This window comes from Cucurbita pepo, chromosome 18, assembly GCF_057944985.1.
Source record: "Cucurbita pepo subsp. pepo isolate OVF chromosome 18, ASM5794498v1, whole genome shotgun sequence".
Taxonomy (NCBI): domain Eukaryota; kingdom Viridiplantae; phylum Streptophyta; class Magnoliopsida; order Cucurbitales; family Cucurbitaceae; genus Cucurbita; species Cucurbita pepo.
This window is the reverse complement of record NC_141815.1, coordinates 11120815-11137210: the sequence shown is the minus strand read 5'-3', so window position 1 is coordinate 11137210 and position 16396 is coordinate 11120815. Positions and strand designations below refer to the sequence as shown.

General features: G+C 37.4%; 2 protein-coding genes across 5 annotated transcripts; both read right to left on the bottom strand.

Moving 5' to 3' along the window:
• Window positions 1-309: 309 nt before the first annotated feature.
• LOC111780291 (phenylalanine--tRNA ligase beta subunit, cytoplasmic) lies at window positions 310-8657 on the bottom strand. 3 transcript variants are annotated; one of them, XR_015413724.1, is made up of 21 exons: window positions 8497-8657; window positions 8346-8401; window positions 8129-8226; window positions 7662-7791; window positions 7460-7575; window positions 7032-7098; window positions 6565-6606; window positions 5843-5884; window positions 5618-5694; window positions 5132-5258; window positions 4879-5046; window positions 3964-4089; window positions 3757-3858; window positions 3536-3670; window positions 3302-3376; window positions 2870-2977; window positions 2414-2509; window positions 2223-2306; window positions 1883-1977; window positions 1270-1455; window positions 310-942 (listed from the first exon to the last, which is right to left on the bottom strand). XR_015413724.1 is itself a non-coding variant. In XM_023660654.2 (20 exons), the coding sequence occupies exons 1-19, from the start codon at window positions 8552-8554 to the stop codon at window positions 1909-1911; spliced, it is 1776 nt and encodes a 591-aa protein (XP_023516422.2). In that variant the 5' UTR covers window positions 8555-8657; the 3' UTR covers window positions 1086-1455; window positions 1883-1908. The 3 variants fall into 3 exon arrangements, 2 of the variants coding, with proteins under 2 accessions (XP_023516422.2, XP_086975761.1); XM_023660654.2 differs by lacking the exon at window positions 310-942 and having other exon boundaries at window positions 1086-1455; XM_087119635.1 differs by lacking the exons at window positions 310-942; window positions 1270-1455; window positions 1883-1977 and having other exon boundaries at window positions 2270-2306; window positions 2414-2486.
• An 830-nt stretch (window positions 8658-9487) lies between these two features.
• Window positions 9488-15926, bottom strand: LOC111780701 (inorganic pyrophosphatase TTM1). 2 transcript variants are annotated; one of them, XM_023661175.2, is made up of 12 exons: window positions 15300-15926; window positions 14646-14999; window positions 13656-13770; window positions 13268-13463; window positions 13051-13164; window positions 12788-12961; window positions 12296-12490; window positions 11489-11611; window positions 11304-11416; window positions 10458-10581; window positions 9849-10124; window positions 9488-9769 (listed from the first exon to the last, which is right to left on the bottom strand). In XM_023661175.2, exons 2-12 carry the CDS (start codon window positions 14983-14985, stop codon window positions 9545-9547), a joined length of 1995 nt encoding a protein of 664 aa, XP_023516943.2. In that variant the 5' UTR covers window positions 14986-14999; window positions 15300-15926; the 3' UTR covers window positions 9488-9544. The 2 variants fall into 2 exon arrangements, with proteins under 2 accessions (XP_023516943.2, XP_086975845.1); XM_087119719.1 differs by lacking the exon at window positions 15300-15926 and having other exon boundaries at window positions 14646-15018.
• Window positions 15927-16396: the final 470 nt, after the last annotated feature.

Below are 16396 nucleotides of genomic sequence, written 5' to 3'. Positions count from 1 at the left end.
GCACTTTACTAATCTGCTCCAATCCAGTGGGCTTGTTTTGAAGTCAATGGTTGTCCCACATGCCCAAGAACAATAATTGTAATAATAACAAAAACAAACAGCCAACAAACTTTGTTTTTTTTCTACAAGATTGCTTGTTTTGCACCAAACTGAGTGCTTATATGGGTCATGACAGTACTTCTATAAGATAAATTAGTTCAGTTGACCATTTTCAAGAATCTCTGTTTTTCAGTGCAAAAAATCCAGCGAAAACATATAGGGCTTAAAATAAATGGAGTCTCTTTCCAAAGTAACCCAACGTGGGAAGAATAATTAAGTCTGAGCCTTCAAGAGATGATGCTTATTTCATACGCTCCCTAGTCTTCTTCAATAAGCTTCATATTGGGGTTTAAATTTACTCGTTCTCATTTTCTTTGAGAAAACAAAAACACCTCTGAATTCCCTTGTTACAGCTTAAAAATTCTACTTTTGCAGTCCAAATCTTCACCAGAGCATGGCCAAAACAAGAGGCAAACACTCGAAGACAAAGAGGGGTCAAGCTCGAGCAATAGCGAAGCAGTTCGAAGTCAAGAATCTGTCAATAAGGCAAAAACTTGGCCTCACAGAGAAGCCTGCAAAGGCCTCAAAGGAAGGAATGGGGTTTTTCATTAGAAGAACTCTGCCTCGGAAGTTTGGTATATCATTCACAATTCCAGACCGAATGGCCACAGAGATCAATGACAAGAAGAGGATAAGTGGCTTACACCCTCTGAGAATCACCAGAGTCCCATCTGGTGGACCGATGGAGTTTCATGCAGTTGTAAAAGAGGCTGAGAAAGGTTCAGCTCCATTGAAGAATCAGCAGCAAGGCAGGCCACCAAATCCTAAAGTAGCATATCATAGGAGCCGCTTGAATGAGTGGCATCCCCAAGTGTTTCATTTCATCTCTGATTATTGTTAATCCTGAAAAGTTCAGCAAATGTATAGTTGCAGATGCAGTTGATAACTGATTTGTAGGATGTTGAAACTAATTAAGTAATATTATTGTCATACGGATTGCGACTACAGGATGGAAATGTACCTGTGAAATTCAGAAAAACTGCAAGTTGGGCAATGAAATAAGTTTTATAGAGACAGCCCAACCAGGACCATTGAACTAGATGTATTAGGACTCCAGAACAAAATAAGAAATAAGTTATGCCATATGCTTATGAGAACTATTAGACACCAACGATTAGATGAAAAAGGCTAAGAGATATAAATTGTTGTACATTAAATACCAAAAATTACCGGGGCTGTAATCACGCCAATAAATATTAAAAACTCTCAAAATATTCTCCTATCAGTTCCCCCTCGTGGAGAGTGCAGTTGGTTGAACTGACGGTTTGGCATACAAATGCACCACAAATGGCCGAAGTTTCAGTGAGGTTCTTTAGATGAGAGCTTGAAATGAAGAAGGCTTCAAATCTTCGAAACCTGGCATGCATATGGTAATTGGAGGATTATTCTGAGAGACTAAGCTGAGGAAAAGCAAATCCACTTCAGTAAAACGAAAAGTAACTTCATAGTTGTAATTTTGGAGAGAACCAGTAAAATAAAGCAAAAGATACACAGTTTACTTCATCTGTGGTAAAGCACAAACTTTAAAATAATTGTTTGACGTTGTTTTCAACATGACAAATGGATAACTTCCACTGGAGAGCACGAGACCCCAGAGAAGGGAATTGATAGAAAGATACAGGTCAAAGATAAACACTATGGATACCACTCCACATTCTTTTAGCTATCCAAATCTCTACCCACGAAAAGCCTCGAGTCTTTATTGCTATATATCCCCCATTAAATTGAATAAGAAAACAAAAGACAAATTGAAAGATAAAAAAGAGATGCAAGGTTTACTTACTCGTCTCATCAACTGTAGAGTGAGTACTATAAAAAGCTCTCGATATTAAGTTCAACAAAGGAGCATGGATCAGGAATGTCAAAGTTATTCAAAACCTGAGGACGAATGAGAGAGATATATCATTAGCACCACACAAATACCAACTCTATTTCGTTTTGAGACCACAAGCCCACAACCAAGAATTCATATTGAAATGCAATAGAAGATATAGACATATATTATGGTCCTGGGGGGGGGGGGGGGGGGGGACAAAGATTGACTGACAACCTATATTACACAACCAAGACAAGAATATTATGGTCCTGGGGTTTCAAGCATAAGTCCCAAGAGGTGTCCCTACCTCGGGATGAACAATGCCAAACGTGCCAATTTTCCTTCCTTTATAAATGATGTGAGCTTGTCTACCAGTAAGAAACTCCGGATTCTGCAGGACATATAAACAAAACCCATGCCAAGAAACAGAGTCAATTCTAAGTTTCTAATTTGTATCCTACCGTGCAATAAAGCATATGCACGGAATAGTCCACTTACATCTGAACACTTTATGTAATACCCAGTTTCATCACCAACTGTAACAAAAGAAGCTCCTATGACTTCCATTATTCTGTCGACCAAACCATGAATCAACTGAAACATCAAAAGAAAAAAAATGATGAAAAATAGAAATGGTACCATGAATTACCACTTGAAAAAGATGGCCACAAAAAAAAAAATGCATAAAACAAAAGAAAAGAAGATGATTTATGAGAACATTTGTTTCTCTAGAAAACAATGTATTATGTATCGTATAGAAAATGCACTATATTCGAGCAAGAAAAAAAGGAAACTTAATGAATTATTCTTGTAAAGTTCGATTCGTTTTATAATTTATTCACCAACATTTTGCACTGACATACAACAATACGTCTAAATGTTATCTAATGATAGCAAATAAATAGTAAATTAAAAAAAAAAAAAAAAAAAAAAGACTTCAATTTAGATTCTTACCTCAAATCCAGAATTGGCACTGCAATATAGAGCAGCAAGATGACGATGATTTCTTGCACCAACATCTTTTGCATCATCCAGTAATGATACATCACCAACTTCAAATATCTAGAACAAAAAAGTTGACAGACAATTTAACTTCTAAGCTTTTTAAAAGTTAAACCTTAAAACAAACAAGCCTTCAAAAAATAAATTCACAGGCAACATCAAAATGCAATAACTATCATGTAAACTTCATACACTCTTAACCTAGTACAATCTCCACATATAAACTTCAGAATATGCATACACTTAAAAGTGCGTGTGTAATTAATGCCACATGTCTATACCAATATTTTTATCACAAATGATCACAGTTTCAAAGATTTGCACCTTCATGTTGTAAAAAAAAAAAAAAGAAGAAGAACAGTCAAAGAAGATTGACATGTGTACCTTTATGGGCTTTGGATGATCCTTATTATGTCCAACAGTTTTCAAAAGACCAGGCATAAGACTGGTTCGTACAACCTGGCAATGTTCAGAAGTGCAAAACGTTATAAAAATACTAAGGTAGAGCATCATTTCAGATGTTTTGTGAAAGCATACATAATTCAAGTGATTTCTAGCATGTGTCATATTTACATCGGTTTACCCCAGTTGATGAAAAAACCAAATGTGTTTACAAACCTCAAAATCTGTTGAACGGGGATTTCCAATGATAACAGCAGTAGATTTATCATCTTCACGCTTTAACATGGCAAAATTCTCTTTATAAGAACATAGGATCCATGTAAGTACCTCCGTGAACCCACTCATTGCAATCTACACAGAAACGAGTGAATATAACAAAATGGCAAGCAAGAAAAGTTATATACACAGAGCATACAGCAATGATTACTAATATGTACCTCTCCTCTGATAAGGTCACTGAACTCATTTAATGGTAGAGGCTGCAAAGATGCTGGTTTACTCTTTGGGATGTTATTGAACCCATAAGCTATAGCAACATCCTAGAAAAGAATAAATTTGCATGATCAATAGCTATTTGCAAGCTGCATAAGAAGTATGTAAACATATGTATTCACAAGATTATTTTTCCTATTGACTATCCATACCTCCATGACATCACATGAGTGAAGCACATCACTCCTTGTTGGGGGCACAGATATAGTTATACTAGACTTGTCACCAGATACTGACTGCTCAGCGTGCAATTGCATCCTATTTAACAAACTGGTAACCTGGAAGATTGTAAAAATATCACAAGCCGTCATATTCATTTCATTGAACCTATATACCTATTTATCAATTCCCCTCTTCTTGCAAGTACTTTGGATTGAAATGAATCTCTCTTTTTTGGGTAAAAAAACAAACAAAATTCAGCTATCATGACTACGTTGAACAGCCTAACATTATCTTATAAGAATTTATAGTTTGCATTTGCACCAAGCCAAAGTAAAATGTTAAACTCAAGCCTAGAGGATAACTTCAGCACAAAGTGTGTGTGTGTGAGTGTGTGTGTGTATATATATGACGAGTGCCAAAAAAAAACCAAAGGATTTACAAAGTAATCATAAATTATTGGCTCTAAGATAAGTTCCCATTATGACATAAGACGATACTGAAGTAGAGTTAAGGTAACCGTATGGCAAAAGTGAAGTTTGAAAAACTTCTATATGATGATGTTCATATATTGGAACAACAGAAGTAAATAACAGTAGTAATCATTCACAATGAAAATTTAGTAGCACTTGACATTGGAAATATAGATATTATGAGCTCAGACAACTACTATTACACATCGGCAACAGTTTGTTACTAAAATCACCAATTACAGTGTAGCATACAGTGCAGACAAATGGGAAACAGAAAATCAGAAATGAGAACCTTTATTGGTTCTTGTGTCACAGTGATGTTCTAGAAAGGATAATTTGATGTCGCTTATGACAGTTTTAGTAATCTCTCTCAAACGATAAGTTTAGTAGGCAATTGACAGAGGAAAGAGAGATACAATGAGCTTAGACAACTACCTCTTCTGCCTCCAATGAGACTCCAATACAGTTAGTGATATAAGACAGAGAAACTTCCATATTGTAGAGAGATAACTCTGGATAAATACTTGACTTCCCATCCGAATATACCACTTCAACTGGTTCAATTTCAAATTTCGTTTTGCACAGTGCTGAAAATATAGTTACCTAATACGATTAAAAGAAGATTCAAAAAATTAGGGATTGCTATACATCACCAAATAAATTCTTCCACAACATAAAAATTTCTTACCATAGTATTCAAGACAATATTTGCCTTTGTCAGATCAGTTGCTGTGCATTCAATGAACACATTCTTCGTCTTCAAAGTAATAGCCGAATGTGCACCATTGATAATTGGTGGTAAAGACAAAACAGTTCTGCAGCAAGGAGCTCAACTTATTTCAAAATATGGTATTTTTTATGTTTAGAGAAGTTCTCGATAATAACAAAAAATCAGACGATTCCTTTTCTTACAAAAAAAAAGCCAGAAAATTATAACGAGTTGTCAGCTTGTAAAACCATTGAAATTGCTTAGTCCAAAAGGTACAAAATAAATAGATGTAAAAATAACTTACACTTCAGTTTGTCAACAAAAGAAAGAGATTTAACTACAAAGTTTCCAAGAAGCTAATGATAAACTATATAATGCACGTGTTTATTGGTAAGAACAAGTAACCCAACCAATTAAGTTCTAGAAGAACTATAACTAGTGCAAACACAAGCCGCGGTAGTATACCTGTTGCGATCAAACAAAACAGGAAATACAGGTGATTTTTCAATTATGTGCAAGAACTTCTTCAGCTTCAAATCTGACTGCAAATGAGCATGGAAAAACATGGGTCAAAATATGTTGACATCAATTTCAGAAACAAGAAACCTATTAAACATCATGGCAACAAACATCCACTAGAAGGACTAAACATCAGAGATAACATAGATATATTTTCATTCAGGCACTTACTTTATAGTACTCCATTAGCTCGTCAGCTCTGAAACTCTTCGTCTGCATCACATAACAAGATAAGAAAAGTTCATTTCAAACAACATTAAAAATACTATATTCTAAACCAGGTCAATGATTGAGCAGAGTAAAATATATAAGAACATATCTCTTTTGTGGAAGAATCTTATTCATGCTTGTTTGTGGTCCATACGGAATGAAAGAAACCATAGGACCTTCAAATCAAAGGAGATTACTTACAGAAAATTTATTGATAATGTTCTTTATCTTGCCTTTTCTTGGTGTAAATTGAATTCTCTCTTCTCCTCCTATTCTATGTCCTCTCTATTGTCCAATTGAAGATGTTTATTGTAATTCCTTTGGATCAGGGATCTCTCTTTTCCCTTCTTTTGTAATTTCTTATCCAAAAAATAAAAATGAAATGGTTCAAGTAGAGACTAACAATGAAGAAATCATGTCAACTACGGTTATTTCAGAACCACTTCAAGAAAGGTCCAAAAGAAATTCCAAACAGGGCAACATATCCACACACAGCAAGTAGACATTCTATTCTATTTAATCACGGAAGTAAGACCTTCAAAAAAGTAAAAAAGGCAACAAGAAAGCAACACAAATCAGTTCTCATAAAAGATCTTGATGGGAAATCTGAATACTCATCTGTTCCATCTCAACAACGGATAAAAAATAAGGAAAAACTTGTTCTAAGGACATTATAGTTTTACCTGTTTCAGTGGCACAAAGTTTATGGCTGTTGGTGGCAAAGCCTGAAAAAACGAGATGAAAGTGAGAATGGCAACATTAGGACACTGAACTCACCATAAGTAAGTATCCACAACTAAATGAGAGAGAGAGAGAGAGAGAGAGAGAGAGAATAAACCACAACTAACACTTCAAAGATGAAATAGAAACAATAAACAATTGTCAGAGAGTATAATCTATAGTATTGCACTACAGCAGCAGCCCTTTTTAGTATTTCATTATTGTCCCACAACAAACACTTCGAGGATGAAAGGATCAACTTCATAGATTAATTTTCCAGACACGTTACAGAAACTGAGGATCAGTTGTGAATAGACACAGACGGTGTCTCTACCATCAATCCAATGCAACACAGCACATTCAACTAGACCCACTAATAGAAACAGAACATATATATTCTCCCAAGACTATAAGCACAAGGAAAGCCCACCTCATAGGTGAAAGGGCCTTCAAGTGTATCCAGGTCATGAGTTCCAATGGCAACAAGAGTTCTCCGTCTAAAACAAATTAAACAAATTCTTGAGAGAACTCTTACAGTGAAAATGAAAATAAAACAAGAAAAAGACGAAGAATAGAAAATAAAACTAAAAGTTAGGCCTAGCAAAAAGAATATAATCAACAAAGGAATTGATCCACCAAAGAATAACTACGACTTGATCACACAATTAATTCATTGCTACATACTTGGACTGCATATCCTATATCCTTATGGAATCTCTAGAGTAAAAACAAAAATGCAACTTATAAGTTGCGAGTCTGTAGCTTTACACTTCTGTGCCTGATTGGAAATTAGAACAATGCACAAAATAAGAGAAAATCAGGCTGCATATGGCACATATAGCTAAGATCCAAACTTACCGACATATATTCTGATGAAGTTTGTCTTGCAGATCAATAAAGCTATTATAACTTGCTTCATCAAAAGTTATGTCTCTCAAAACAGCACAAACCACGTAAGGGCGAACCAAGGAAGTCTGTGAAGTTGAAAGTTTCAGACCAATAGAAATAAGTTGAAATTATCAGTAGTAATATAAATTACACATTCAAATGGAAACTATACCTCCGGGTTTACATGCATTTTATGCATAGATTCCTTGCTGATATTGGATAATTTATATCTGGGTGTCTCTTCTTGCTTATTAAAAATGCGCAGTGCTTGAGCAAGCCCTTCAAGACAGAGCAAATCGTATCTACAAAACCATAAAGTATATTTACCAGCTATATCCCAGATGCCTACAATTACAGCGTTAAACTAGTTTTATCCAATGATATTTACAACGCTGGTTTTTGGGGGAAAAAATTAAAAATTAAAAAGAACCGGATGCAGGCAAATTTACAAACAGATAACATCTCTTCTTTTAGAAGAAAACAACATCAATTAGATGTGTCACAAACTTACAATACAAGATTAACAAAGAACTATGCCTAGCAGCACCCTCAAAGACACGCACACGAAGAAGGGAAAGGAAAAACAATCTGTATTGAATCTTAACAGAGCCACCAACAGCAAATTACGAAGAAATGTACCTGTTAGCGGGGACCTCGATCTTGTAGATGACTTCTTCATCTTCATCCGCTTCTTCTTCCAAATGCTTCTCTTTCCTGATGATCGCCTTCTCTGTCGTCTATACAATCAACAAGCCAATGTAAAAAAGAAAATGCCCATCCAAATCATAGCTATGATCGATTAAACTCAAAGAAAAACATCGGTAAGCTGATAACGCAAATAACGCAAGGTACTTACAACGTCATCAAGCTCAATCCCAAACCTAAAGCACAGTTCTTCAAACTCTTCCTGAGCTACGAAATGAAAATGAAACCAAAAAAAAAAAAAAAATAACAGAATGCAATAGCATCATTGAATAACGTGACGTAGGAAATCACTGCAAGCTCACAGTAAGTTCTTCCGAGGGCAGCAAATAGGCGATCTCTTCCGACGCTTACGGTCGGCATGGTTGACTCTTCAGAATGTACGACGCTACACCAGCTGAAGCGAAAACTCTGCGGTTGGCGGCTACGAAGATAAGTCTGCCGGTCGCGCCAACTGTTCAACAAACAAACTGGCTCGTGGTGGCTCCAGATATCGCACTATTGGGCTAATGGGCCCATTCTTTTGCAATGAGTCCAACGAAACGGGCAGTGCCAGCCCAGCCCATTAAATTTTGTTTTCTAATTGGTGTTCCGTACTATAAAGTTGTTACGATATTTTTGTCTAATTGTGAAAACATTATAGTAAATAATAAAATAAATAAATTAGTATGTGAAATTAGTGTTAATAAGCTTAGTCGATTATTAAAATATTTGTTGGATTCATTCATATATATATATATATATATATATATCCGTAAAATATTTTTAAAAACCATCAATTAGTCATTAATAAAAATACTATTGATATAAGATCTTGATTGGAGAGGAGAACGAAATATTAAGGGTGTGGAAACCTCTTTAGTAAACGCATTTTGTATCTACTATCGGTGAATTTGAAGTATTACAAATGGTATTAGAGCTAGACACCGAGCAGTGTGCCAACGAGAACGTTGGACCGTCAAGGAAGGTGGATTGTGAGATCCTACATAGGTTGGAGAAGAGAACGAAACATTCTACTCCAACCAACGTGGAAATCTCTCCCTATCATACGTGTTTTAAAACCTCTCCCACAATATCGGCTAGCTGTTATCATTAGTAAGATTGATAACTATCGTTAAAATAACTTATTTATTAATTTAAATGTTTTTTCGGTGTCGATATTCTATCGATATATTAATAAGATATAATCTTCGATATCAAAATCAATATTTTAATCTTATTTACTGAGCATTTAGAACACCAACGATGGAATCTATGTCATAGCTGAAGCTTTGCCTTCTGTGGTGAAACAGAAGTTGTCACAGAACAGAATTTGCCGCCATTTTCAAACCAACTGGGGGTGATCACATTGAATCATTTCTGAGAATTCAGGCTCTTGAACAAAAGTAAGCCTAAACTACCAACTGCAAGTGTTAGTAAAACTGAGGTGCTGATGGATTCAAAATCAGCAATCCTCCACCTCCTATCCTTATCAGCTTTCCCCCGGCGAATCTTCTCGCTCGAGCGCTCTCGGAGAAGATTGCTCAAATTGTCGACTTGGAGAATGATTTGGCGCTGCCCCCGTGCTATGTTTTGTATCTGGAAAGCACAAGTATCATACTAAAAATGTATGAAACTTAAAACCAAAGAAGAAAAGAAGTGATATTCATCAAAATACCTCTTCCAGCAAGGGAGATTCCTTGGCCAATTGGGAGAATGATGAAGAACTAGACAGTAATGATCCGGTTAAGGCGCCGTTACTCAAACCAGATATGAAAATCGAAGTCGCTCCGGTACCGTTGTTGTTTGCATCAGATTGTGAAGCCAAGTTCTGCTGGCTAGCAGAAACTTTTCTAGTACAGATCTTGGAGTTCAGCTCTTCAATGCGAGTTGTGAACTCATCCATTCTCTCACTGAGGGTAGAAATCTGTTCTGAAAGCTGAGTAATAGCTCCCTGAAAGATTTCGAGATCGATTTCCTCTACTCGTTCAGAAATATTGTAATGGATACTTATCTATCCTTCCAATCAGAAGTTTTTACCAACACGTTCAACCATTTGGTTCATTTGAAGTTAAGTTAACATGTTCTAATGAATTATCAAATCACATTCAGATCCAGATTCTACCTAAAAGGTATCACACTAAGACTAAAAAGCCTTGGACCGAAAGAGAAGTTATCGTTCGACGGTTCATAAGATTCATCATCTTCCTCCGCTATCCTATCTCGTCTGCTTTACGGGTAAATAAACCATGTGAATAAAGCTTTCTTGATGCAGAAAAACGTTTACCTGGTTAGAGACTCCTGCAGGGGAGTCTGGAGCCCTCACATCAAATCTCCTACTATTAACAGCAAGCTTTGTCAGCTTTGACAAGGTCTTGTCCCTCCGATTAGATAATGATTGTGATAAGCCACTGGAAATGATATCGAATATGAAAAAGGATACAAAAATACGTAGATTTCATAAGAATCCAAATGAACAATTAAAAATCTCTACTTTTCAGTGTTGCAACAATAAATAAGCCTGATTTGGTACGGCCCAAGTGGTGGCCCACCGTTAGTAGATATTGTCCACTTTGAACTTTCCCTTTCGAGCTTCCCCTCAAGGTTTTTAAAACGCGTCAGGCTAGGGAGAGGTTTCCACACCCTTATAAGGGGTGTTTCGTTCTCCTCCCCAACAGAAGGGAGAAGTTTCCACACTCTTCAGTGCCCAACGTTCTCACTAGCACTCGTTCCTTTTTCCAATCGATGTGGGACCCCCACCAAATCCACCCCCCTTCGAGGCCCAGCGTCATTACCGGCACACCGCCTCATGTCTACCCCTCTTCGGGGAACAGCCTCCTTGCTGACACATCGCCCGGTGTCTGGCTCTGATACAATTTGTAACGGATATTGTCCTCTTGGGACTTTCCCTGTCGAGCTTCCCTTCAAGGTTTTTAAAATGCATCTAGCTAGGGAGAGGTTTCCACACCCTTTTAAAGGGTGTTTCGTTCTCTCTCCAACCGATGTGGGATCTCACAAAAACTAATTCTATACAGGCGATTATAACAACATTGATCAAACAGAGAATAATTTCACAGAATTTTTTTTCCCGGCAAGAAGTATTATATCCAACAGTTTGAAAGTAGGATGATACCGGTTAAGGTACTTGTTTCTCCAATCTGCAGAAGCTCGGGAAAGTGCTTCCTTTGGACTCGAAAGTGAATCGTCATCTATGCTGAGCTTGGTCTTTAAATCATCTGGCAAGGCCTACAAATAATCTCATTAGACTTACTGAACAGAGAACAATCTGCTTAATCTGTTGGGGTGTAAGTATCTTACTATAACATCATCAACAAGCTTCTCAAGCTGTATCTGTTCTATATAAGTTCGAGGGATATAGGAACCATCCAAACCCAACTGCTCAGCAATATATTTAACAAGCATCCGATCTTTTCCTTGCACCTTTGTCCACGTTCAGCAAGTTAGTAGTATGATAATACGAACCTGCTCAGTTTAAAAACAACATAATTTCTACACAAAATTTAGATATCATGTATGGGACGTCAATATCCAGGTGACTGAAAAAATGTGGCTAATGACAGGTCATCTTGCTAGCCGCACGTTTAATTATTCGGAAAAAACTAACTAAAATTGTAAAATCCCACGTTGGTTGAAGAGAGGAACGAAACACTCTCTAGTAGACATGTTTAAAAAATCGTGAGGCTGACGACAATACGTAACGGGCCAAAGTTGACAATATCTGATAGCGGTGGGCTTGTGCTTTTACAAATGGCAGAGCCAGGTTCTGGGCGCCCAAGGGGGTGGATTGTGAGATCTCGTATTGGTTGGAGAGAAAAATGAAACATTCCTTATAAGGGTATGGAAACCTCTCCCTAGTAGATGCGTTTTAAAAACCGTGAGGCTAACGGCGATACGTAACGGACCAAAGCGGACAATATCTGCTAGAGATGAACTTAGGTTGTTACAAAAATCATATATTTGGAGGGGGGAATATTGCCTCGTGCTAATATATGTCATTCCTAGAAGTCCCTACATTATTAATCTATGAATGAAAGATGAACCGCATTGCAGAAAAAGGCAGACTATTAGTCCTAAAGCAGTATGGATAATGATTACAAGATGTACCTGAATATATTTACGGTTAAGTTGCTCCAACCAATCAATCTTTATACACACCCTATCATCAGAGAATATATGGCTGCTTCGTTTAAGAATGGTTGCAATTGTGTATCCGAGTGCCATAAGCCCTCCAAGAAGGCGTACACTAACTTCGAAAGTAATTCTAGGTGATATAATGAATGGAATATCTGTAACCCACTCCTGCAGAAAAGGGGAGAGAAAATAATATATGTCCATATAAGCAGCCAATAGGTACCTATGTGATAAAATGGGATTATAAACTCTACCGAGACAACTACGTGGTATGTGCATTAAGACTTGTAATCTCCATTGGTATGAGGCCTTTTGGGGAAACCCAAAGCAAAGCCACGAGAGCTTATGCTCAAAGTAGACAATATCATACCATTGTGGAGGGTCGTGATTCCTAACAAAACACACATGAAATACAGGCAAATATAGCTTGAAGGAACTCAGTTATATAGCGTTCGTTAAAGTGACCTCAAACATGAGACTGTATTTGCCATCCCTATTCCTCATCCTCAGATAGGATTGGCACACTTCAGGATCTTCACCAGGAGGTAGAAGATAAATGTCATAAGTTTCCTCAGTAAACTCCTTGTGATTTTCGGATATAACAGCCTTAATTTGTTCCACAGGTACTGCTTTCGTTGACTGTAACCAGAAAATGAACCCAGCTCAGAGTAAAACTCTCATGATTTAGACGAAAACGAAGTAAAGTTGATGCAGTTAACCAACTTAACCTTAAGAATGTAAGTAGGATTCTGGAAACCAGTAAAGGGATTGAATTTGTTGATAATTCTTATATGGGCAGTCTGAAGATCTGGCTCAATAAAAGCTTTATACATCGGATAAACCTGCATCCAAAAAAAATTATATGAACCAACGACAACATTTTATTACATGCGAATGGTGACAGAACCAAACATTTGAGAAATACAGCTAAAAGAAAGGACACACCGTTTCAGAAACTTGATGTATTATTTCTTCTGGCTCTTGGCCAACTCGCTGAATATCACGCAGTACTCGTTTGACTAAGTCAAAATGAACACCGCCAGTAATTGATACACGAAGATCTAGCAATGGACGTAATTTCTCACTTAAAGCATAGATACCCTCAATAATGACGATTCGTGACATGGGGACTTCAAGAGTCCTGTTAGTAGCATTTGAAAGTAAGAACGTTAAAGGGTAAGAGATAAAGAAATGTTCTATTGGAGTAAGCACTAAGAGAAGATGGAATACTAGATTCACAATCCTTTGAGACAGAAGCTATAACTTTGAAAAGATTTGATGTAAGACGTAAGCATTTAAGCCTCTAAATGAAGCCAAAATTGACCAACATTACCTATAACCCGCGCGACTGCTAGTCTTGAAATCATAAATAGGAACCTGGACAGATTTTCCTTCTCTTAAACCATGAATATTTTCCAGCAATGTATCATAATCTGTTAAGCGTGGATCTGGTGAAAAGGGGGTCATTAGAGATTTCCACTGACTTCAATTGCAAGAAATAATTGGAATGCATACTTTCTAAAAGGAAAACAGAAAGAGCATACTTGAAGGATCACTATATATGAGTATTAAGAATGAAAGTTGTTTAGTGTAATCATTCTGCTAAACTCCAAGGCTACTTAGATATTAGATGCAGGCTAAAAAACTTACGAGAAGCTTGTGGCTCCATGATTTTGTTGATGGCAATGGAAAATTATAAGTTTCCCTGCCACCTCAGTTTAGGAAACAGAAAAAAAAGAAAAAAGCAATCATCAAAACCCACTGCTAGCATATATTATCTTTTTTGAGCTTTCTCTTTCGGGTTTTCCCTCCAGGTTTCAAAACGCGTCTATTAGGGAGAGGTTTCCACACCCTTATAAGGAACGTTTTGTTCCCCTCTCCAACCAATGGGATCTCACAATCCACCACTTGGGGGCCCAGCATCCTCGTTGGCACACTACCATTTGTAACAGCCCAAGCACACCGTTGGCAGATATTGTCCTCTTTGGGTTTTTCCTTTCGAACTTCCCCTCAAGGTTTTTAAAACACGTCTACTATGGAGAGGGTCTAGCCCTACTCTAACCAGTGTCTCACACCGTTCGATAACTGGCTCTGATACCATTTGTAACAACCTAAACCTACCATTAGCAGATATTGTCCTCTTTGGGCTTTAAAACGCATTTGCTAGGGAGAGGGTATCAAAGCAGGAAGTATGAAGTACTGGAGGGCTCCGAACCAGTGTCACAAAATTGTAAACCATAGGTATATAACATATAGCGCTCTCGTATTGTTAATATTTTTACCGAAATTGAAATAATGAATGGTCAGTAGAAGGAAACAATACCATCAAAGTTGTCATCAATGATACGACTGGAATCATTGTAGTTATCCATCGTGATAACAGCAATGCTGGGTATAAAGTTAAGCACCTTCTCAGTAAACACAGTCTTCCCAGCTCCAGAGGGCCCTGCCACTCCAACTAGAATTATCCCATCATTCTTCTGAGACAACAATTGGCACGCACGGATTACAATGAAGAAACCTTTCTCAAATGAAAGAGGATCTTCAATTGGAAGAATCTCATATCGATTCGAGTCCTTCTTCTTAACCAACTGGACTTGATCTCGCAATAATCCAGAACGCCTCCGAGATGATTCAATGCTAGAAGACGTATCTTGAGCCATTTAGATGTTTTTTCCTGTTTGATGCAGAACGATCAAGCGCATAAGATAGAGCTAAATGCACTTCTAAAACCAGAAGAACCAATTCAACAAAACTTCCATTTTGACCAAGAATTATTACATCTTTCCGAACAAAGTGTATAAAGAGCACTAAATTTGACACATAAGAAGAGAATAACTACACGGCCTTGAAAATCTACACATACCCAGAACACTAACTTAGCAGAAATATGAATCAAAGTCCAAACAAAACAACATAGTAGACACAGATTAGCACAAATTTAACCCACAAAAGAGAAACAAAAGAGCAAGCAAACCTTCTGGAAGAAAGAAGAACTATTCTCAGTATAATAGTCGGCGCTCTTGAATTTCTGACGCTGCTGCCTGGTTTCTGAAGATCGAACGAATGGCTGAGCACTAATTATTGGGTTTTCTCAGTGGGGTCTTTTTCTTTTCGTAAATGGGTTTTCCTTTTTCATGAACATGAATGGCGGGACGTCTGAATGAGAGGACGTGTGGTCCGATTCCTTGAACTAATGGGTCTCAAGGAGCATGAGCATCATACAAACTAGGTGGTTAAAAAGAAACAAGTAGATTAAATCAATAAAAGAGGGTACGATGATAAGATTGAGAAGCATAATATCACCGCGATCAGCTGAACAAAAGGAGGCCAGGTGGAAAAAGTTACAAACGAATTCAATTCGTTGCTGTAAGTGATTCGAACAGACTTTTCCCCGCTCATTGAGTGTGGAAGGGGCTTTTCCTTTAGCCCCATGTGCGAGAGGCCGTGGCAATGCAATCGCCAAATGCAGGTAAAAAATCGAAGGATTGAAGAGGGAAACATTACCCAACTTCGTATGGTGGAGTAAAATGACAGCTTGGATGGAATCAAATGAAAATCTACAACGATGAACAGTTTGGATGCTTGGCGCGAGCCTATCATCAAACAGGCGGTGTGGGCTACTGCAGAGATGAAAAATCAATCAAATCGATCATATCAGTACTCAAAAGATCACCAAACTTTTGTCCGCCACTGTTGGAGACCGCGCAAGCCCTCAATTAGCTTTTACTTGCAGCTACTAATGGGTCACGATCATCTTTTCTTTAGCCATTCCAGGCACTTAAACATCCCCTACAGAATCTCCTACCATGATTGTTGCTGTCAGTTTACTTCATCACATATAATACTAATTTTAATCTTTCAAATCTTGTCTTCGAAACTTTCTTCCTAAATCTCTATGTATCTGTTTTCTAAAACTTTTTTCTTGAACCCGGGCCAGAGATTCAAGTATACCTCGCTTGGCAGCAGATGATGCAATAATGAATTAGCTTAACTCACTCCTTGTTGAGGAGTGAGTGTGGCACCCTGGCAAGTAGATTGTGACAAGTAGAATTCTCTTGAAGAAACTAAAAC